General features: G+C 50.1%; 1 protein-coding gene across 1 annotated transcript; it reads left to right on the forward strand.

Annotated features, from left to right (window-relative positions):
* The first annotated feature begins 2,273 nt into the window (after positions 1-2,273).
* On the forward strand, positions 2,274-15,652 carry CYP2S1 (cytochrome P450 family 2 subfamily S member 1). Its single transcript, XM_065920601.1, has 9 exons — positions 2,274-2,453; positions 3,673-3,838; positions 6,109-6,258; positions 7,024-7,184; positions 7,306-7,485; positions 9,810-9,951; positions 11,415-11,602; positions 15,236-15,377; positions 15,471-15,652. The coding sequence occupies exons 1-9, from the start codon at positions 2,274-2,276 to the stop codon at positions 15,650-15,652; spliced, it is 1,491 nt and encodes a 496-aa protein (XP_065776673.1).
* The last annotated feature ends 6,250 nt before the right edge of the window (positions 15,653-21,902 follow it).

Genomic DNA, 21,902 nt, shown 5'->3' on the forward strand with positions numbered 1-21,902 from the left:
CCAGTATTCTTGCCTGGAAAATCCCATGGACAGAGAAGCCTTGCAGGCTACAGTCCGTAGGGTCACAAAGAGTTGGACACAACTGAGCGACTTCACTTTCACTTTTTCACACACATACCTATCTATTTATATTCTTTTTATGTTTGGCCTCTTATGTGTGAGATCTTATTTCCCTAAACAGGGATTGAACAGAGCCCCTTGGCAGTGAGAGCCCAGAGTCCCCACCACTGGACCACCAGGGAATTCCCACACTTACCTATTTAATTCTAAAACAGATCCCCATTTTACAGATGAGTTAACAGAGTCACAGAGAAGTTAGGCTGTGAACTCAAGTAGTCTGGCTTTAGACATCATGGTTCTAACCACTGTGCTATACTGCAAAGTGAATAAATGGTTTAGTCAATCATTCAGACTGGCCTGAGTTCAAATTCTAGTTGAGCCCCTTTGTTAGCTGTGTGGCCTAAGGCTCTCTGAACCTAGATTCTTTATTTTTTTGTTTTGTTTTGTTTTGTTAACTAATTAATTTTTATTGAAGTATGGTTGATTTACAATGTCGTGTTAATTTCAGGTACAGCAGTGATTCAGTTACACATGCCCATTTACATACATGTATATGTGTATAATTAATATATGTAGATATGCATGTCTATATATACACATATATATTTATATATACATTACATATGTATATATAAGTACATAATATATATATAGGTATACATGTATATATATTTTCTTTTTCAGATTCTTTTCCATTACAGCTTATTACAAGATATTGAGTATAGCTCCCAGTGATACACAGTAGGTCCCTGTTGGTTACCTATTTTATATATATGTGTATAAATATATACATATATACACATATATGTGTATATGTGACTTGCTTCTTGGCAGGAAAGCTATGACAAACCTAGACAGTGTGTTGAAAAACAGAGACTTTACTCTGCCAACAAAGGTCCACGTAGTCAAGGCTATGATCTTCCCAGTGGTCACATATGGTTGTGAGAGCTGGACTGGAAAGAAGGCAGAGAGTCGAAGAATTGATGCCTTCAAACTATAGTGTTGGAGAAGACTCCTTCGAGTCCCTTGAACAGCAACGAGATCAAACCAGTCAATCCTAAAGGAAACCAACCCTAAATATTCACTGGAAGGACTGATGCTGAAGCTAAAGCTTCAAAACTTTGGCCATCTGATGCAGAGCCAACTCATTAGAAAAGACCTTGATGCTGGGAAAGACTGAAGGCAGGAGGAGAAGCTGGAGCAGGGGATGAGATGGTTAGATGGCATCAGCGACTCAGTGGACATGGGTTTGAGCAAACTCCAGGCATGCTGCAGTCCCTGAGGTCACAAAGAGTTGGACCCGACTTATGGATTGAACAACAACAACGTATATATAAGTATATATATATTGTGTTGGGGGGGATGGGTGGGTGCTGTGCTGCCTTAGTCCCTCAGTTGTGTCCGACTCTTTGCAACCCTTTGGACTGTAGCCCATCAGGCTCCTCTGTCCATGGGATTTCCCAGGCAAGACTACTAGAGTGGGTTGCCATGCCCTCCTCCAGGGGATCTTCCCGACACAGGGATCGAACCCAGGTCTCCCTGAGCTCTCCTTGCAGGCGGAATATTTACTGGCTGAGCCACCAGGGAAGCCCAAATACATATGTACACGTGTATTTTTTTTTCTTTTTCAGATTCCTTTCCATTACAGGTTATTAAAAGATACTGAGCGTAGTTGCCTGTGCTATACAGTAGGTCCTTGTTGGTTATGTATTTATACATTGTTAAAGGTCCCGTCCCCCCTCCTAGTTCATGGTGAAGATGTAAGATGCTGGAGGAAACCGGCTCAGACCCACCACACACACCCAGCTAACAGTGAGGAAGGAGGCAGGAGCTGGGAAGGGCGGCGCGGGGTCGCCGCCAGGCACTGGGGTGTGGCCTCCAGGAGGCGGCCAAAGTCTCCGGCATGCAGGTTCCTCCCGTGGGTCCACGCCCTACCTGGGGCGCGGGGAGCGGTCTCCGCCACCTCGAACCTGGGGGACCTGGGAGACTACCGTTGGGGAGTGTGTGTCCCCGACACCAGGCGGCGGCGGTGGTCTGGGAGAAAGAAATCCAGCGGCGGGGAGAGAATCCCTCCGCACTCAACGGGAGAGACTCCGGCCCCGCCTCTCTCGGCCGGATTCCGACGGGGAAGGAGGGAGCCGCCCCGCACCCGCCCCCGACGGGCCAGGCCGCGTGGGGCGTCTGAGAAGCGGAGAAGTCGCCGATCTGCAGAGATGGAGGCGGCGGGCACCTGGGCGCTGCTGCTGCTGCTGCTGCTGCTGCTCCTGGTGGTGACGCTGGTGCTGCCTGAGACCCGGGCCCGAGGCCACCTGCCCCCGGGGCCCACGCCCCTGCCGCTGCTGGGCAACCTCCTGCAGCTCCGGCCGGGGGCGCTCTACCTGGGGCTCCTGCGGGTGAGCGGCCGCGCGGACGTCCCGGCTAGAGAAGACGGGGTGGGAGGGGACCCCAAGACCGGAGACCACGCAGAGAGGCCCTTGGATATCCTAGAGGATGCAGGCAAAGGGGCTACGGATGCCCGGGGATGGGGTGGGCGTAGGGGTCCCGGGCTGAGAGAGTTGAGGGAGTGATGGTGAGAAGGGAGGCTAGGGTGGGGATGGCGCTAGGAGAGGCAGAGAATCCTGGAGAGGGTGTGAGGGGTCGGAAGCAGGATCCAGAGTGGCAGGGTCCCGGGTTAGAGAGACTGGGATGATCCTAGGTAGGTTGGAGCGGGGTGCAGGGAAGCGGAGCTGAGACAAGAGTCCTCAAGCAGAAGAGACAGTGGTGGCTTGTCCCACTGCGAGAGGTATCGGGGAGATACAGGTGAGTCTCCTGAGGAGGGAGCAGAGAGTAAAAAGAAGGTGTCCCACCCCACCCCACCCCACCCTCCCCGCCCCTCACGCGGGGGAGTTGGAGGTGGAGGCAGAGGCTGGAGGATTCCAGGAATCTGTCTGCCCAGACTGATGGGGATACGAGCCTGGGGGTGGGGTACGTGGAACTCAGCTAGGAGGGAGCCGGAAGCTCCTGGGAAGGAGAAAGGAGGGAGAGAAAGAAGGCTGAAGTGGCCCCAACCTTTTCAGGGTCGGGGGGAAGTGAAGAAAGGCCAGAGGTTCCCCATTCTGGGGTCCTCCATACAAGGCAAGGCGGGTAGCGGTCTTGTTCGGAGAGAGATGGTGCTGGTGCTTGGTGATATCTGCTCCCAGAATTTGAGGATTTAGCAGTGCCTCAAAGGGGTGGTTAGTTTTTTTTGGGGGGGCAGGGATTAAGGAAACCCACCGTTATCATCCCGTGCCCATTTTTGCCGCTATATGTCTGAATTGTGGGAGTGATGGTGGGTCTTGGGTCGTCCTGGCGTCAGAAGTTAGGGCTCTGCAGGGTAAGGGAATGGGGACCAGAGCGTGTGTTGGGTGACAGAGTTGGAGAAGGAGAGCTTTTGGGGGCAGGGGGCTGGGGGCCTGGTACAAAACAAGAACTGAATCTCCCAAAGGGACTATTTCCATTTGCGGTGAGGCAGAAGCAGAAGGGGTCCTCCTAGGTGGTTCATCCAGAGACAAAGGGACCACGATGGAGACACATAGACTTTGAGAGGCAGCAGCCTGCCCCCCATCACTCACGCGTCTCGCTCCCTGCTCCCAGCTGAGTAAGAAGTACGGACCGGTGTTCACCGTGTACCTGGGACCCTGGCGGCGCGTGGTGGTCCTGGTCGGGCACGAGGCTGTGCAGGAGGCCCTGGGAGGCCAGGCCGAGGAGTTCAGCGGGCGCGGGATGGTGGCAACGCTGGACGGGACCTTCGATAGCCACGGTGAGTCACAAGGGGGGCTGGAGGCTGCTGGGTCCCTTCACTCAGAGCCTGCCACCATTATTGGCCTGTGACCTTCTGTGCTTGGTTCAGGGTCTCTGGGCCTCTGTTTCCTCATTTGTAAAATGGGATGATAACAGTGCCTATTACCTAAAGATACTAAAGGTTGCTCAAAATCAACACTCATTAGTTATCAGGTTGTAATAGAGTTATTACTGCTCCAGGGGAAGCCGCAGGGTTGGGAGGAAAAGGGAGAGTGTTTGAGACACTGGGAGTTAGTGGGCAAACACTCAAAATGTACAAACGAGTCTCTGTGTTAAGGTTGAAAGCAGGAGGCCAGTGCTGGGTGCTCCAGGGAACACGGCAGTAAATAAACAGCCTCAGCCCCGCTCTCCCAGAGCGCACAGGTCAGGAGACAGACCTGTCACCAGAGAGTGACAGTCCAGACAGGTCAGGGCTGGCCTGCGGGAAGCCCTGGGACTCGTGGAATTGGAGGAGGTGCCTGGCCCAGCCTGTCCAGGAGGTCTTCCTGAAAGATGGGGAGTCTGAGCTGAGACTCATAGGATTAGGGGAACAGTTTTCCAGGCAGAGCGACCAGCACCTACAAAAGCACAGGGGTGAGATAAGCAAGCATTCATCAACTGACAACTTTTAATTACACCTGGCTGGGTACTGGGAACACAGCAGTAACAAATGTAATGACATGTTTTATTGTGGGAGTGATGAGCGGTGTGAGAAGACAATGGAGGGAGAGACTAGATTTCTAAAGGCAGGTGGCACTAGTGGTAAAGAACCCCGCTGCCAATACAGGAGACATCAGAGACTCGGGTTTGATTCCTGGGTTGGGAAGATGCCCTGGCGGAGGAAATGGCAACCCAGTATTCTTGCCGGGAAAATTTCATGGACAGAGGAGCCTGTAGGGCTACAGTCCATGGAGTTGCAAAGAGTCAAACATGACTGAGCATGCATGCACACTCCTGAAAGCAGGACAGAGGGGGCCTTTACTGGCCACAGGAGCAGAGGGAGTTGAGGGGAGAGTGGAAGCAACCAGGGAAGGCTTCCTAGAGCAGGTGACATTTAAGCTGAGACCTCAAGGCTGAGTGGAGTTAGTTCAGTGAGGAGGAAGAGGTGAGTGATCCAGGCAGAGGGAACAGCAGGGCCAGAGGCAGAGGGGACATGCTGACACCTTTGAGGAAGTGAGAAAAGGCATGAGGAACAAAGCTGGAGAAGTCTGCGGAGCCTGATCATGCAGAGCCTGAGTCAAGCCAGACTTTGGGTTTTCCTGGAAAAGGGTAGAGTCAGAATTAGAAAGGTCCTCTGGTTCCTGTGTGGGAGTCCAGAGAGGGGCTTGGGCTGGACCAGGGCTGGGGCCGTGGAGTGGGGAGGGGAGGTGGTCAGGAGGGGAATGCAGGACTCTGGGCAGGGAATGGGATGCTCGGTGGCTGAGCCAAGGAGAGATGCTGAGGCCAGTGTGGGGCCCTAGTGGAGGGATGGGTGGGCAGGGGACACCCAGAAGGAGGCATCCAGGAGGCCACCTGGGCTCGCATTCTACAAGTGGAAACAGCTCAGAACAGGGAAGGGTCTGTCCAAAGCAAATCTCTTGGATAAAGAGGAAAACAGTGCAATTCCTTCCTCCTCCTTCCCTGTTTGGGGCATTGAGGTCTGGGACTCAATGCATGCATGCATGCTAAGTCGCTTCAGTCATGTCCCACTCTTTGGAACCCTATAGACTGTAGCCCGCCAGGCTCCTCTGTCCTCTGTCCATGGGATTCTCCAGGAAAGAATACTGGAGTGAATTGCCATTTTCTTCTCCAGGGGATCTTCCAACCCAGGGATCGAACCCGCCTCTCTTATATGTCCTGGATTAGCAGACAGGTTCTTTACCGCTAGGGCCAGCTGAGAAGACCTACATAAATGTTAAGATGGATGGATAGAAGGGTGGGAGGGAGGGAGAAAGAGGAAGAGGAAGGAAGGATAAATGGGAGAGTGGGTGAATAGAGGAATAAAAAGATGGATAGACAGAAGAAAGGAAGACATCTTCATTCACCTTGGTGAATTATCCAGACACAAGGAGTCTGGATAATCCTCATTAATGATTCCCCAGGAGGTCAGCCTCTGACCCAAGGTTAGGCACTGATGGAGCACCTCCTGAGTCCTCCTGCCTGGACTAGACTCATATGGACTCAGGACAGGGCACCTCCCTGGGAGGAAGGGAGGATTCCTGGGGATCAGAGGAAGGGCTGGTCCCTCCTTGAGCCTAGCCGTCTGTGCAGGCGTGTTCTTCTCCAACGGGGAGCGATGGAGGCAGCTGAGGAAGTTCACCACACTGGCCCTGCGGGACCTGGGCGTGGGGAAGCGAGAAGGCGAGGAGCTGATCCAGGCGGAGGCCCGATGTCTGGTGGAGGCACTCCAGGGGACAAAAGGTCAGCAGGGTGGCCTGCCTACAGCAGAAACTTCTTCCCTCGGGGGCCAGGCTGGGGACTCTGTCTACTCCACCTCTCATCCGTCCTGCTGTCTCCCTGAGGGCCTGTGTCCCTGGTACTGTCACATCCTCTTTCTGCCTCTTTTTCTCTGTGTGTGCTCAATCACTCAATCATGTCAGACTCTTTGTGACCCCATGGACTATAGCCCGGCAGACTCCTCCATCCATGGGTTCTCCAGGCAAGAATACTGGAGCAGTTTGCCATGTCCTCCTGTAATAGATCTTCCCAACCCAGGGATCAAACCCGCATCTCATTCATCTCCCGCCCTGGCAGGTGGATTCTTTACCACTGAGCCACCTTTCTCTGTCTTTGTTATTCTCTCCTGTAAGTCTCTCTCTCTCTCTCTCTCTCTCTCTCTCTTTTCCCCCTGGCCAAGCCAAGCCGAGTGTCACGTGGGATCTAGTTCTCTGATCAGGGATCGAACCCTCACCCCCTGCAGTGAGAGTGCAGAATCTCAGCCACTGGACCCCCAGGGAAGACCCCAAGTCTAACTCCCTTTCCCAGTCTGTCTCTCTCAGCATCTCTCTTTCACTGACTCTGTCTCCCTGTCTGTCTCTATCTCATTCTGCTGTCTCTGTCTCACTCTGGGCCTGTCTCTTCCCAGTGGTGGCAGGCCCCTCTTCCATCGCTGTGGACCAGCTCTGCCCAAGTCAGCTCCGCTCTGCCTGTCTCCATCACAGCCTCCCCGCTGTCCCCCCTTCCCAGGACGGCCGTTTGACCCCTCCTTGCTGCTGGCCCAGGCCAGCTGCAACATCGTCTGCTCCCTCGTCTTCAACCTCCGCCTCCCCTACGACAATGAGGAGTTTCAGGCCGTGGTCCGGGCAGCTGGCGGCATCGCCGTGGGAGTCAGCTCCCCGTGGGGCCAGGTAAGTGACTGGGACCCTTCTCCGGCCACCTTCCCCAAAGGCTCCTGCCCGCCTCTTCCAGGTAACCCCAGAGCGCCCTGGTGCAGGGCCCCCGTGAAAACGGCTGTCGTTCTCCCCGCAGACCTACGAGATGTTCTCCCGGTTCCTACAGTGCCTCCCGGGCCCCCACACACAGCTCCTCGGCCACTTGGGCACCGTGGCCGCCTTCGCCACCCAGCAGGTGCGGCAGCATGAGGGGAGCCTGGGCGCCTCAGGCCCCGCGCGCGATCTCGTGGACGCCTTCCTGCTGAAGATGGCAAAGGTGGGGAACGTTAGGGTTGGGGGGGCCTCCTGGCCAACCCCCACCTGGGTGGTGCAGCTGGGATGCTCTGTCACCCTCCCTCTTTCTCTCTGCACGTCCCTCTGTGAATGCGGGTCTGAGTCCCTTGCATCTTCTCCTCCCTCCAGCCTCAGCCCCCTGCCCAGGCCTCAAGCCCCCTGACCCGCTGCTGTCAACCCTCACCGTCACTTCCCCCCACCCACACGGGACAGTTCCTATCAATTACGATGCTTTACTTACGAAACCTTGCAATAGCAAATTACACTAATAAAGTCCTCTTTGTTAATTATGTGAGAACAACTAGCATATGGGAAAATTTGCATTAGGATGACTCCTGTGGAAAGAACTACTTTTTAACTGTACACACTTTGCAAGTAGGGGAGATACTCAGAGCTACAGTCTTTGAATACATGCAACCACCCTGCTTATGGACTGAGAGGAATTTTTTTCTTAATTCTGTGGCCCTACTTTTTTTTTTTTTGGCCATGCCACATGGTCTGTGGGATCTTAGTTCTTGACCAGGAATTGAACCCAAGCCCTCAGCAGTGAAAGTATGGAGCCCTAACCACTGAACTGCCAGGGAATTCCCATTTCCTTTCATTTTTTTATTTAAAAAGATTTAATTATATTTGAGATGAACAGATACTGCTGTATATAAAATGGATAAGCAAGGACCTACTGTATAGTACAGGGAAGTATATTTAATGTCTTGTAATAACCTATAATGGAAGAGTTTGGAAAAGAATATATATAGTATGATTCAGTTATGTATAACTGAATCTCTATACATTCTGTATACAATCTGTATAACTCTGAGGTATACTGGAAACATACATCAACTAGACTTCTGTAAAAAGTTAAAATGTAAAAAATTTGGAAATTCTCTGGTGGTCCAGCTGTTGGGACGCCATGCTTTTGCTGCCAAGGGCCTGGGTTCACTTCCTGGTCAGGGAACTAGGAGCCCACAAACCATGTGGCATGGTCAAAAAAAAAATGAAGTGTACAGTTTAGTAGTGTTCGATATTATGTCATCATCACCCATCGCCAAAACTCTTTTCAACCAGTAGAACTGAAATTCCGTACTCATTAAAAGACAGCTCCCCCTTCTTCCCTCCCCCAGCCCCCAACCACCCCCTTCTACATTTTGTCTCTATGAATTTGGCTACTCTAGGCACCTCATGTGTGTGTGTTAGTAGCTAAGTTGTCTCCAACTCCTGACCCCATGGACTATAGCCTGCAGGGCTCCTCTGTCCATGCAGTTCTCCAGGCAAAAATACTGGAGTGGGTAGCCATTCCCTTCTCCAGGGGGTCTTCCTGACCCAGGGATTGAACCCAGGTCTCCCATTGCAGGCGGATGCTTTACCATCTGAGCCACCAGTATTTGTCCTTTTGTGGCTTATCTCACTTAGCATAATGTCCTCAGGATTCATTGTCGCTGTAGCTCATGACAAGATTTCCCTCCTTATTAAGGCTGAATTGTATGAATATAGCACATTTTCTTTATCCATTCATCCATCAGTGGACATTTGGATTACTTCCACCTTTTGGCTAGTGTGAATAATGCTGCGATGAACATGGGTGTACAAATGTCCTTCGAGATCCTGCTCTCTATTTTTTTTCTTGCTTTCTACTCTTTTCAATAAATCCCCAGAAGTGGAATTGCTAGATCACATGGTAATTCTGTTTGTAGCTTTTGAGGTACAGCAGTCTATACCATTTACCATAATAGCTGCACCCTGCTTTTTTTTTTCCGGCTACACCCGGTCTTCATTACTGCACTTGAGCTTTCTCTAGTTGCGGTGTGCAGGGGCTACTTTTCTTTGTGGAACACGGGCTTCTCACTGCAGTGGCTTCTCTTGTTGCAGAGCATGGGCTTTAGGAGTGTGGGCTCAGTAGTTGTTGCAAACAGACTGAGTTGCTCTGCAGCATGTGGGATCTTCCCAGACCAGGGATCAAACCCATGTCTGCTGCGTTGACAGTCAGATTCTTAACCACTGGGCCACCAGGGAAGTTCCAACTGCACCCTTTCATATGTTCCCTTGGTGATAGGGGTTCCAGTTTCTCCACATCCTCATCAACACTTGTCATTTTCTGTTTGGGTTTTTTTTTTTTATCGTAGCCACTCTTTCATTTTTAAACCATTCCAAGCCAACAGAACTAATGTCAAGACCCGATTTGCCCATACATTTTATTTATAAACTCCCTGACAAAGCTTTTAACTTGCTGCACTATACCCTGAACATGGCTGTGCTGGGTCTCTACTGCCTGCAGCCTGTGTTGTCTGAGTTCTGCTTGGTTTCTTCCAGGAGAAGCAAGACCCAAACACAGAATTCACCGACGAGAACCTGCTGATGACGGTCGTGTATCTGCTGTTTGCCGGGACAGTGACCGTCAGCACCACGATCCGATACACCCTGCTGCTCTTGCTGAAATACCCTCAGGTCCAAGGTAGGAGCCTTCTCCACCAGCCGTGCCCTGGGAACAGGAGGGAGGGCTCGAGAAGAAGAATGTTCAAGAGAGTGGGCAGTCTGAGCCAGGGCATGGAGATGAGAAGGAGCCCAGACATCCAGGGTGTCTGAAGAGCGGGAAGTTTGGGGACCGCTGGCTGCAGCTTGAGGCACAGTGAAATGAGAAAGGAGGCAGGAGATGTCTCCGGCCTTGCTCCCTTGGTGGTACATTGTATGCCTAACCCTGAGCAATGGGGAGCCATGGAGGGCTGTTGAGCAGGGGAAGGCAAGGTTAAATTAGCATTTTAGAAAAATGTTTTGGTCTGTCATGAAGAAGTAGGTTGTAGAGTGTGAAAGAGGATGCCAGGAGGTCAGGGTGGAGCCGGGGCAGGGACCTGGGTGGGAGAGAACAGAGCTGGGCCAGGCTGTGAGGAGGGAAGAGCGGGCCTGGTAGGCAGGTGGTAGAGGATGACAAGGGATGGGAGGCATCTGGGGACAGGCCCCCGGCTCTGGCCAGGGGATGGGGAAGCTGTGAGGCCACCCTGAGATGGGGGCAGAAGGATGAGGAGCTATTTCAGGGGAGATGCTGAGGCCGTGCATGCATGCTCAATTGCTCAGTCGTGCCCAACTCTTTGCAGACTAGCCCGCCAGGCTCCTCTGTCCATGGAATTTCCCAGGCAAGAATACCAGAGCAGGTTGCCATTTCTTTTTCCAGGGGATCTTCCCAACACAGGGGCCGAACTTGAGTCTCCTACATTGGCAGGCGGGTTCTTTACCGCCGAGCCACTGGGGAAGCCCCATTTGGAGACAGTTTGAGAGTGAGGAGCCTGGGACCACCACAGGGAGGCATCCAACCCGAGTCAGAACTGGAGATAAAAAACAAACCGGGGTTATCAGAGCACAGGCAAGACCTGAAGCTGTGTTGGTGAGGGAAGGCTGGGAATGTGCCCCAAGTCACTGCAGGGTCATTTCAGGGTCAGGCCACTCCATCAAATGCCAGCGAGCCAGTGGGATGGGATGACAGGGAAGCTGGAACCTGGTGGCTTTGGTGGAATGGAGTCAGCTGCGATTTCAGCTCACCAGGCCTCAGTGTCCTTATCTGGGAAATGGGACTACGTAATGGATCCGCCACCACCACAGGATTGCTGCAGGAACTGGAAGAAGAGAGACCTGATGCCCAGCACACAGGACAGAGGACTCTCCCTCCCTGCCCGCCAGCCTCACCCCTAACCATAGCTGATCAAACAGATGGGAGTTCCCTGGCGGTCCAGTGGTTAGGATGCCATGCTTTCACTGCCAAAGGCTCGGCTTCAATCCCTGGTCAGGAAACTGAGATTCGGGCAGCACAGCTAAATAAATAAATAAATAAATGTTTTAAAAAGAAGAAGAAGGTGAGACGTCCAAGGGGAGATCACAGGACCCCGCCCAGCCTTTGACCTCCAACTCTCCTCTTCTTGCGTGCAGAGCGCGTGCAGGAGGAGCTGATGCGAGAGCTGGGGGCCAGCCAGGGGCCAAGCCTGGGGGACCGAGCCCGCCTCCCCTACACGGATGCAGTTCTGCATGAGGCGCAGCGGCTGCTGGCACTGGTACCCATGGGAATACCCCGAGCCCTCACCAAGACCACCCGCTTCCGGGGGTACACCCTGCCGCAGGTAGGTTTTCCAGTCAGCCAGACCCAGCGGCTGTCTCTCCCCTGAGCCTTGGGTCCGAGTCCCTTGCTGTCTTTGTCTCTGGATCTTGGTCTGTTTTTCTGTGTCTTCATCTTCCTCGTCTCTCTCTCCTCTCTGGGTGACATCTTCCTCTCTTTTTCTGTCCTTGTCTCTGCCCCTCTGTTTCCTTCTGTGTCCATTTCTCTTGCATTTTGATGCTGTCTCTGAGCCTGCTTTCCCATGTGTCCAATAGATCCTAATTCTTTGTTGCTGTTCAGTCGCTAAGTCGAGTCTGACTTTGCGACCCCACAAGCTGCAGCCCACCAGGCTCCTCTGTGCCCCGCTATTCTGCCTCCTTCCAGTTGTGGCTGAGACCATAAGATAAGGTGACAGGCAGGGAAGCAACTTGACAATTGAGAGCCAACGGAGGCCTCTCCCTTCCACCCACCCATTCGCCTCCTCCCTGCAAACGCAATCAGGCTCTCCTTCCCTCCATACCTACACTCAGTTCCTACCCCTTCATTCGAGAGCAACTCACAGCTAGCACCACCAGGGGGCGACATCTCCCTGGAAACCGCAAGTGCCTTTCTGGCAACCTGCTCCTTGAGTTGGTTGTAGAATCCAACTCAAAGCAGTTAGAATCCAGCCCTGCTGTTTTCTAGCTGAGACCTGGAGCAAATCACTTCGCCCTCTGAACCTGCGTCTACTTCTCTACTAAATAGGAAACAATAATATTATCAATTTGAAATTGTAAGGAATCTGTAAAATGAGGCTTGTGAAACACCAAATGAGGGACTTTCCCAGTGGTCCAGTGGTTAAGGCCCCTAAACTTCCAGTGCAGGGGGCACAGGTTCAGTCCCTGGTAGGGGAAGTAAGGTCCCACATGCCACGTGGCATGGCCAAAAAGAAAAACACTGGAACACCAAATGAGCTGTGCAAGAAGTGGGGCTCCTACGTACCCCACAGCAGCAACTGTTGCTAAAGCAATGACCATTGCAACTACAACAACTACGATATTGGCAACAGCATTTACAGGCATCGGTGATCAAGGACCTGCTCTGTGCCAGACATTATTCTAAATGCTTTGCACATATTACCTTATTATATTTGCACATATGATATTTGCACATATTACATTATTTAACCTTCAGAGCAACACTATAGCTTTATCATGCTCACTTTACAGCATGAGGAAACAGCCTTGAGAGGTTAGATTTGCCAAGCTCACCCAGCCTATGAGCAATAGGGGTAGGATTTAAACCCAAAACCTATGCTTTAACCATTGCTATCTGTCTTTCTCTTTTTTTTTTTTTTATCTCTTTTTTGAACAGCGATAGTATGACCTTCTCCTCAGTGCTCACTCAACCTTCCCAATTCAGAACCCCATTAGCGAGTGTCCCTAATAAAGGAGGTCCCTCACCCCCTCCTCAAATTCCCGACCTTCATTCACCCTCCACCATAGTCTTGGGAACATGGGGACTCTGATCTCAGTTGAAGGGGCTGCCCCTCTCCCCAAACCCGAGTGGGGGAAGCCTTCATGAACAGCCCTCACCCACCCACCCTTCACCTCCAGAAGACCACAGAGGCAGAAAGCTGGACTCTGAGCTAAGTGGCTTAGGACAGCCACGGCTTAATCACAGCGTACCTTCAAGGTATAATAACAAATGTGAAAATAATAAGCTCTGCTATTGCCATGTCCAGATGTTGCCTCGAGCAAGTTGCTTAAGATCTCTGAGCCTTTGTTTTCCCATCTTTTTTTTTTTTTGGCTGCGCAACTTGCAACTATTACTAGTTCCCTAACTAAGGATCGAACCCACACCCCCTGCAGTTGAAGCACAGAGTCCTAACCATTGAACTGCCAGGGAAGTCCCCCATCTTTAAAATGGAGATCATATTAATAACTGTTCCCTGGACTTGTTAAATGAAGAAGGAAATGACAACCCTCTCCAGTACTCTTGCCGGGAAAATCCCATGGACAGAGGAGCCTGGTGGGCTATAGTCCATGGGGTCGCAAAGAGTCAGATACGAGCACTCACACACACCTGCAGACTTGTTAAAAAGATTTAGTGAGTTTGTGAGTAAGTATGATATGTGTATATAGTATATATGAGGTAATATATGTAATACTAAATAAGATGCCTGATCCGTGAAAGTACTCAGTAAACATGATGCCGCTATGTTTTGTGGGTCAGTTTTCCCAGCTCTCCAGACTGCTGCGCTCTGCCCTCAGGAACTGAAAACCTGAGGGGTGAGGTGTATTTGTAGTTTGGGGTGTTTTTTATATTTTTTTATGTCCCCACTGTTTTCCAAGAGCTTAGGGGCCAGAATTTTGAAGGGAGGGCGGGGTTAGGGGGCGCTGTACTGGGTCTTTGTTCCCGCACATAGGCTTCTCCAGCTGTGCACAGGCTTAGTTGCCCCTCGGCATGCGGGATATTCGTTCCCCAACAAGTGTCCCCTGTGTTGGAAGGCAGATTCTTAGCCACTGGGCCACCAGGGGAGTCTGGATATTTGTAGCTTTGTTATGATCTCTCCTGGTGGCTCAGATGGTAAAGAATCTGCCTGCAGTGTGGGAGATCCCTGGGTCAGGAAGATTCCCTTGGAGTAGGAAATGGCAACCCACTCCAGTATTCTTTTTTTTTTTTTTCCTTTTATTTTTATTTGTTGGAGGCTAATTACTTTACAATATTGTAGTGGTTTTTGCCATACATTGACATGAATCAGCCATGGATTTACATGTATTCCCCATCCCAATCCCCCCTCCCACCTCCCTCCCCATCCCAACCCTCTGGGTCTTCCCAGTGCACCAGCCCTGAGCACTTGTCTCATGCATCCAACCTGGGCTGATGATCTGTTTCACCCTTGATAATATACATGTTTCGATGTTGTTCTGTCAAAACATCCCACCCTCGCCTTCTCCCACAGAGTCTAAAAGTCTGTTCTGTACATCTGTGTCTCTTTTTCTATTTTGCACATAGGGTTATCATTACCATCTTTCTAAATTCCATATATATGCGTTAGTATACTGTATTGGTCTTTATCTTTCTGGCTTACTTCACTCTGTATAATGGGCTCCAGTTTCATCCATCTCATTAGAACTGATTCAAATGAATTCTTTTTAATGGCTGAGTAATATTCCATGGTGTATATGTACCACAGCTTCCTTATCCATTCATCTGCTGATGGGCATCTAGGTTGCTTCCATGTCCTGGCTATTCTAAACAGTGCTGCGATGAACATTGGAGTGCACGTGTCTCTTTCAGATCTGGTTTCCTCGGTGTGTATGCCCAGAAATGGGATTGCTGGGTCATATGGCAATTTTATTTCCAGTTTTTTAAGAAATCTCCACACTGTTCTCCATAGCGGCTGTACTAATTTGCATTCCCACCAACAGTGTAAGAGGGTTCCCTTTTCTCCACACCCTCTCCAGCATTTATTGCTTGTAGACTTTTGGATAGCAGCCATCCTGACTGGTGTGTAGTGGTACCTCATTATGGTTTTGATTTGCATTTCTCTGATAATGCCACTCCAGTATTCTTGCCTGGAGAATTCCATGGGCGGAGGAGCCTGGCGGGCTCCAGTCTGTGGAATCCCAAAGAGTGGGACACGACTGAGCGACTATCACCACCACCACCACAGGGCACAGAGGTCTTCCCCCTTCTCGGCTCCATCCTGCATGACCCAGCGGTCTTCGAAAAACCCGAGGAGTTCAACCCAGGCCGATTCCTGGATGCGGACGGGAAGTTCAAGAAGCACGAGGCATTCCTGCCCTTCTCCTTAGGTATCTTCTGGGGCCGCCCCTGCCCACTCACCGGTCCCCCTATGCCTGGCGGGGAGGACAGCTGGCCCAGCGCCACTTCTCTCTTCCCTCCAGGTAAGCGCGTCTGCCTCGGGGAGGGCCTGGCTCGGACCGAACTCTTCCTCCTGTTCACCGCCATCCTGCAGGCCTTCTCGCTGGAGGGCCCATGCCCACCGGGCACCCTGAGCCTCCAGCCGGCCATCAGTGGCCTTTTCAACATCCCCCAAACCTTCCAGCTGCAATTCCGGCCCCGCTGACCTGCGCCCCACCCCCACCGCTGTGTGGACCGGATGACAGAGGGAGCCTTGGGAGGGTGGCAGCCTCAACGGTGAGCATGGACCCGGCTGTGTCTCCAGAGCCACGCATTTACACCACAGGCAGCCTCATTCACACCCGAGGAGGTGTATATTCACACACGTGTATTCAGCCTCCACATCCGCAGGGTCATCAGCCCACACAACTACGCACCCAGACACACCCACGAGAACCACAAGACAACTGAGCCACACTGCTTTCTATAGACAGAAATTCAGTCCATCTGAAATCACGACCACGTACCCAGATAACCCACCAAGTTAACACACAGCACAGCCACCCTGGACTCACAGCCCACATGTGGGCGTTCAGCTGCTGCCTTCACAACTCATGACAACGGCCACAGTGTGTGTGGCCCATGTGCCCTCTGAATGCATCAGATTTACCAGTGCCACCGTCTCTGGGAGCCTGGAGCAGAGACCCCAGGCTGGGCCATGTCACCACACACATGTCCTCAGTGAGGTATGTCCCTCGGTGACCCTACCGCTATCCAGGCACAAGACTGTCACCATCCACAGGCCCCCAACCATCGAACCACACAGTCAGCCCACCTGTGTGTGACACCAGCCGAACCGCTGAATATCTCCCCGCTAAGACACAACACAGCCTCGGGGCCCCAGTTGCGGCCTCCTCTGCAGCTTCAGCCCTCAAGGGCATCCCCTTTGCAGGTACCCTGATCCTCAAATGCTCCCAAATACAGACACACCCCAGTGTGCAATTGTGCACACAAGCCTGGGGACCAGGTAAACTCGGACACACGTGGACCCCCAGGCCAGGGTAGCACACGTGCACACACACACATGAGCATGCGCGCGCACGCGCCAGCTTATATCAGGGATCGAACCCTTGCCTCTTATGTCTCCTGCATGGACAGGCAGGCTCTTTGCCGCTGAGGCTCCAGGGCAGCCCTAGCCTCCCCTGCTCCCCCAGCCCCCTCAGCACACACACTGACCCACCGCCCCGACTCTGCGTCACAGTCCCAGCTAGACCCTGTGGAAAGAGCCAGATTCCAGTTCCCCGTGTCAGGGAAGAGGCCAGGTCTGACATCCTTGCCACTTGGAAGGTCCCCGTTTTGCAATAAAAGTTTGTTTCTGGCCCCGGGGCAGGGCCTAGTCTAAGTGTGACAGTGTCCATCATTGTGAGTAAGGGGTGAGGATGGGGGCCCGCCCCTCCCTCGAGGCTAGGCGGGAGCTGAAAAACATGGCCCCCGCCTACCCTGGCTGTTGACATCAGTGGCAGATGTGGAGGTGGTGGGGGAGGGGAGCTGTCCCAGGCCTCACTTCCGGTGAGGCTGGTGGGGGGAGGCGCAGGGCTGCAGGCCTGGAGGGGGCTTGGGGCGATGGGGGGACCTCAGTTTGGGACAGCCCGAAGGTGACCGCCCACCATCCTGGGCACCCTCCCAAACTGAAAGCAGATGCTGAAACACAAACCCTACCCTTCACTCTGGCCTCTCCTGCCACTCTTTCCCTCCCTTCACAAGGGAGCCAGAAGCATCTTTTTATTTGTCAATTATCTAGTAAGGAAGTTTAAAATGTACAGTAGTAGAGAGAATAGGACAGTGGGCCCATGACCCGGCCTCATTCGATAAGCCATCAACTTCCTGCTAGTTTTATTTCATCAGCTGTTCTCTTAAGATGATTTTAAAGCCAATCTCAGAAAATAATTGAATACACATTCCTAATAGGAAAAGACATTCCCCCTGCCAACATTTTTTTTTCCATTTCTTATTTTCTTTTATAAAGTCAATATGCTGAACCTGATGATTTTTTTTTCCTTTTAAAATATTCATTTATTTATATATTTATGGCTGTGTTGGGTCTTAGTTTTGGCACACCAGATCTTCATTGCAGTACGCGGGCTTCTCTCTAGCCGTGGTTCACAGGCTCAGTAGTTGAGCCTACTTGCCCCATTGCGGGCTTAGTTGCCCTGTGGCATGTAGGATCTTATTTCCCTGACTAGGGATCGAACCCAAGTGCCCTGTATTGCAAGTCAGATTCTTAACCACTGGGCCACCAGGAAAGTCCCCCGTCTCCTGCAACATTTTATTATGACGATTTTCAAACATGCAGCAAAGTTGAAGGGATTGTTCGGGAACATCCATGGGACACCACCTACATTTTCCCGCCTTAGTTGCCCTGCTTCATCAGTACATTTCTATCCACCTGCCCATCCAACTCTTTTTTTTTTTTTTTTTTTTTTTTAAGGCATTTTAAAACAAATTGCAGAGACTTCCCTGGCAGTCCAATGGTTAGGACTCCACCCTTCCACTGCTGGGGGGGTGAGATTGGGAGAACAGGTTCAGTTCCTGGTCAGGATACTAAGATTCTACATGCCATTCGGCACAGCCAAAAACAGACAAAAGATTGCAGATATAGGCCTCTGAAAGCTTCAGCAATGCATAGATCATTGGCTAAAGTTTTTTTCTTTTTTTAATTTTCCATGATGTCATCACTTTATTTTTTGGCTTAAGTTCTACAGAGGTAGCACAGAACAGTGATATGATAGAAAATAGAAAGATGAGACTGGGATCACATCTTAACTTTGCCACTTTCTAGTTGATGACACCTTCACTGAGGGTTGAGCATCTAAAAGACAAGCAATTTAACATGCTTCCAGCGTAGGGGGCACAAGTTTGATCCCTGGCCAGGGAGCTAAGATCTCACATTCCATGTGGCATGGCCAAAGAAACAATTTAAAAAGAAAACAATAAAAGACTTACCTAATTTAAAAGAAGGGATATGAAAAATTCTGGAACTTCACAGGCACCAATATATGTGATGTTCTTGGCTTTATTATTATTGCTACTTTTTATGTCCTGGGCAGAAGAGCCTGGTGGACCACAGTCCATGGAGTCACAAAGAGTTGGACACGACTTATCGACTGAACACCCACCCACTTTTTATGTCAGTAGGATATGAAAAGGAATGAATGAGGTTTGAGGTTTGCTTTTTTATTTAAATTAAGGCAGTGGGGATGTCCCTGATGGTCTAGTGACTAAGACTCCGTGCTCCCAATTCAAGGGGCACAGGGGGCTAAGTTCCCACATGCCCTAAGGTGCGCCTAATTAATTAATTAAGGCAACAACTAGCTTTCCTTTGCACTCAAAATTCACATTCAGGGAAATTTGGAACCAGAAATACCAGCAAACTCATTTGTTTAAGGAAGGATGAACCTTGAACTGCATTAATATGAAAGTGGACAGAATAGGATGATTGCAGTAGCAAGCAAAGAATAACATAAACTCAGAATGACTTAACAATAATTATCGACCCCAAAGTAAAAGTATTTGCAGTTAGTGTGGTCTTCAGTTTGTTTGGGGTGAGTGGGTAAAATATATCCATTTATCATTTTCACCACTTGTAAGTGTATTAAACAGCTTTACAGTCTATAACCATCATACTCTCTATACACAAAACTTTCATTATCCCCAAGAAAGGCTCCTAACTTATTAAAACAACTACCCCGTTAAAATCTATTCTTTGTTGTTTTTTTTTTAAGTCACGTGGCTCTCAGGATCTTAGTTCCCCAGCTGAACCCATGCCCTCAGCACTGAAAGCTTGGAGGCCTAACAACTCGACCGCCAGGGAATTCCCTAAAATCCACTTTTTCAAAGTCACAGCTATGGGGTTTCCCTGGTGGCTCAGTGGTAAAGAATCCACCTGCCAATGCAGGAAGCACGGGTTCGATCCCCGATCCAGGAGGATCCCACACGCCGCAGAGCAGCTGAGCCCGTGCCCCACACCTCTGAGCCTGAGCTCTAGAGCTCGGGAGTCACAGCTCCTGAAGCCCGAGTTCCCCAGACTGTGCTCCACAGCTAGGGAGGCCACTGCAACGAGAAGTCTGAGCCCCAAAACTAGAGAGCCCAGCCCCTGCTCACAAAAACTAGAGACAGCACAGCACAAAGACCCAGCACAGCCAAAAATAAAAGTATTTAAACAATGTCACAACCATGATCCACATTTTCACGCCTATCACAGTTAGCTCTTTTGCAGTGTTAGTGTTCCTCTTTCCCCAAAGGTTCCAGAAATGTACCTTGTGGTCGTATTGACTCAAACCAGCACTCAAAGGCTCACCACGCAGTGCCTTCATTTGGATGCTGTATTCAGTCGCTCAGTCAGGTCCAACTCTGCAACCCCATGGACAGTATTCCACCAGGCTCCTCTATCCATGGGATTTCCCAGGCAGGAATACTGGAGTGGGTTGCCATCTCCTTCTCCAGGGGATCTTCCCAACCCAGGGATCGAACCCACGTCTCCTGCACTGGCAGGTGGATTCTTTTTTTTCTTTTTTTTTTTTGGCAGCTGGATTCTTTACCACTGCTCCACCAGGGAAATCTTCCAAGCTGTAATCATTCCCCAATCTTTTAAATGCTACTTTTCTTTTTTAATTTTTATTGAAATATAGTTGACTTACAATGTTGTATTAGTTTCAGATGTACAGCTCAGTGATTCAATTAAACATCTACATAATTATATAATTCTTTTTTATATTCCCTTCTATTTAAGGTTATTATAATGTATTGAGTATAGTTCCCTGTGCTATATAATAGATGCTTGCTTGTTATCTATTTTATATATAGCTGGGTGTATATTTTAATCCCAGATTGCTAATTTATCCCTTCACCTTTTCCCTTCTGGTAATGCCACTAATTTCTTGAAGAAACTGGGTCACATCCTGCATTTGGCTGATGGCTTCTTGGGGGTGCTACTCAAGAAGATGTCTTTTCATTGCCAGGAATTCCCTGTAAACTGGGAGTTAGATCAGATGTGGGCTTATTCTGGCAAGAGCTCACCTCTAGGGAGTGCTGGGTCCCTTGCCACCATCAATAATAAATTGTCCCATGTAGTGTGTCCAGGTCCTGATGCCCTGTTAGAAAGTTTCCCATCAACCTTTCACTTACTGGTCTCGGTAAAGGGATATTTATTTATTTACAGCTGTGCTGGGTCTTCATTCCTGCAAGGGCTGCCTTCCATTTGCTGTGCATGGGCCTGTCATCGAAGTGGCTTCTAGAACACAGGCTCAATAGTTGTGGCGTCCACAGGCTGAGCTGCTCTGCAGCATGTGGGATTTTCCCAGACCAGGGATCGCACCTGTGTCCCCTGCATTTGTAGGCGGATTCTTTACCACCTGAGCCGCCAGGGAAGCCCGAGATCTTTGAAAACCAAATCAAATCAGGTCACTCCCCTAATCGAACGTTTGTACACTGTTGGTAGGAATGTAAACTGGTGCAGCCACTATGGAAAACAGCTTGGAGGCTCCTCAGAAACTTAAAAATAAAATTGTTATATAGGATCCAGCCATCCCACTTCTTGGTATATATCCAAAGGAAACAAAATCAGTGTCTCAAGAGATATCTGCACCCTTGTGTCCATGGTAGCATTATTCAGCATAGCCAAGACACAGAAACAAATCTGTGTCAGCAGATGAGTGGATAAAGAAAATGTGACATAGGAACATCCCTTGTGGTCCAGTGGTTAAGACTCTGCACTTTCACTGTAGGGGGCAAGTGTTCAATCCCTAGTCAAGGAAGTTTCACACACTGTGATGCAGCCAAAAAAAAAGAAAAGGAAAGGGAAAGTGACATAGATATGTAGCAGAATATTGTTCAGCCATAAGAAAGAAGGAAATCCTGCCATTTCTGACAAACGTGGGTGGACCTTGTAGACATTATCTGAGTGAAATCAAGTCAGACAAACTGTAGTATGATCACTTATATGGGGAATCTTAAAAAAACTGAAAAATCACAAAACAGAGAGGGATATAATATACTAGGTGCCTGGTAATCATGGTTAATAATACTGTATTATACATATGATGGTTGCTAAGAGAATAGATTATTTTAAAATTATTTATTTATTTAAATTGGGGCATATGGGATCTTTAGATACAGCATGCGACCAGGGATTGAAAACCCCTCCACACACACAATTGGCAGCATGGAGTCCTAGCCACTGAACCACCAGGGAAGTCCCGAGAGGAGATTTATTTATTTATTTATTTTTTCTGCTGTGCAACTCAGCATGCGGGATCTTAGTTCCCTGACCAGGAATTGAACCTGGTCCCCCTGTGGTGGAAGCAGAATCTTAACCACTGAACCACCAGGAAAGACCCCTGAAAGTAGATCCTGAACATTGTCTTAACAAGAAAAAACCAAAAACCTGTCACTGTGTAGTGATGGAGGTTAAATTAGAC

The sequence above is a fragment of the Muntiacus reevesi genome, chromosome 2 (genome assembly GCF_963930625.1).
Source record: "Muntiacus reevesi chromosome 2, mMunRee1.1, whole genome shotgun sequence".
NCBI lineage: Eukaryota > Metazoa > Chordata > Mammalia > Artiodactyla > Cervidae > Muntiacus > Muntiacus reevesi.

Coding starts and splice junctions, on each gene's coding strand:
- CYP2S1 (XM_065920601.1), top strand. CDS start 2,274: ATGGAGGCGGCGGGCACCTGGGCGCTGCTGCTGCTGCTGCTGCTGCTG. Junction 3,839..6,108: donor CGGGACCTTCGATAGCCACG/GTGAGTCACAAG, acceptor CCGTCTGTGCAG/GCGTGTTCTTCTCCAACGGG. Junction 11,603..15,235: donor GGGGGTACACCCTGCCGCAG/GTAGGTTTTCCA, acceptor CCACCACCACAG/GGCACAGAGGTCTTCCCCCT.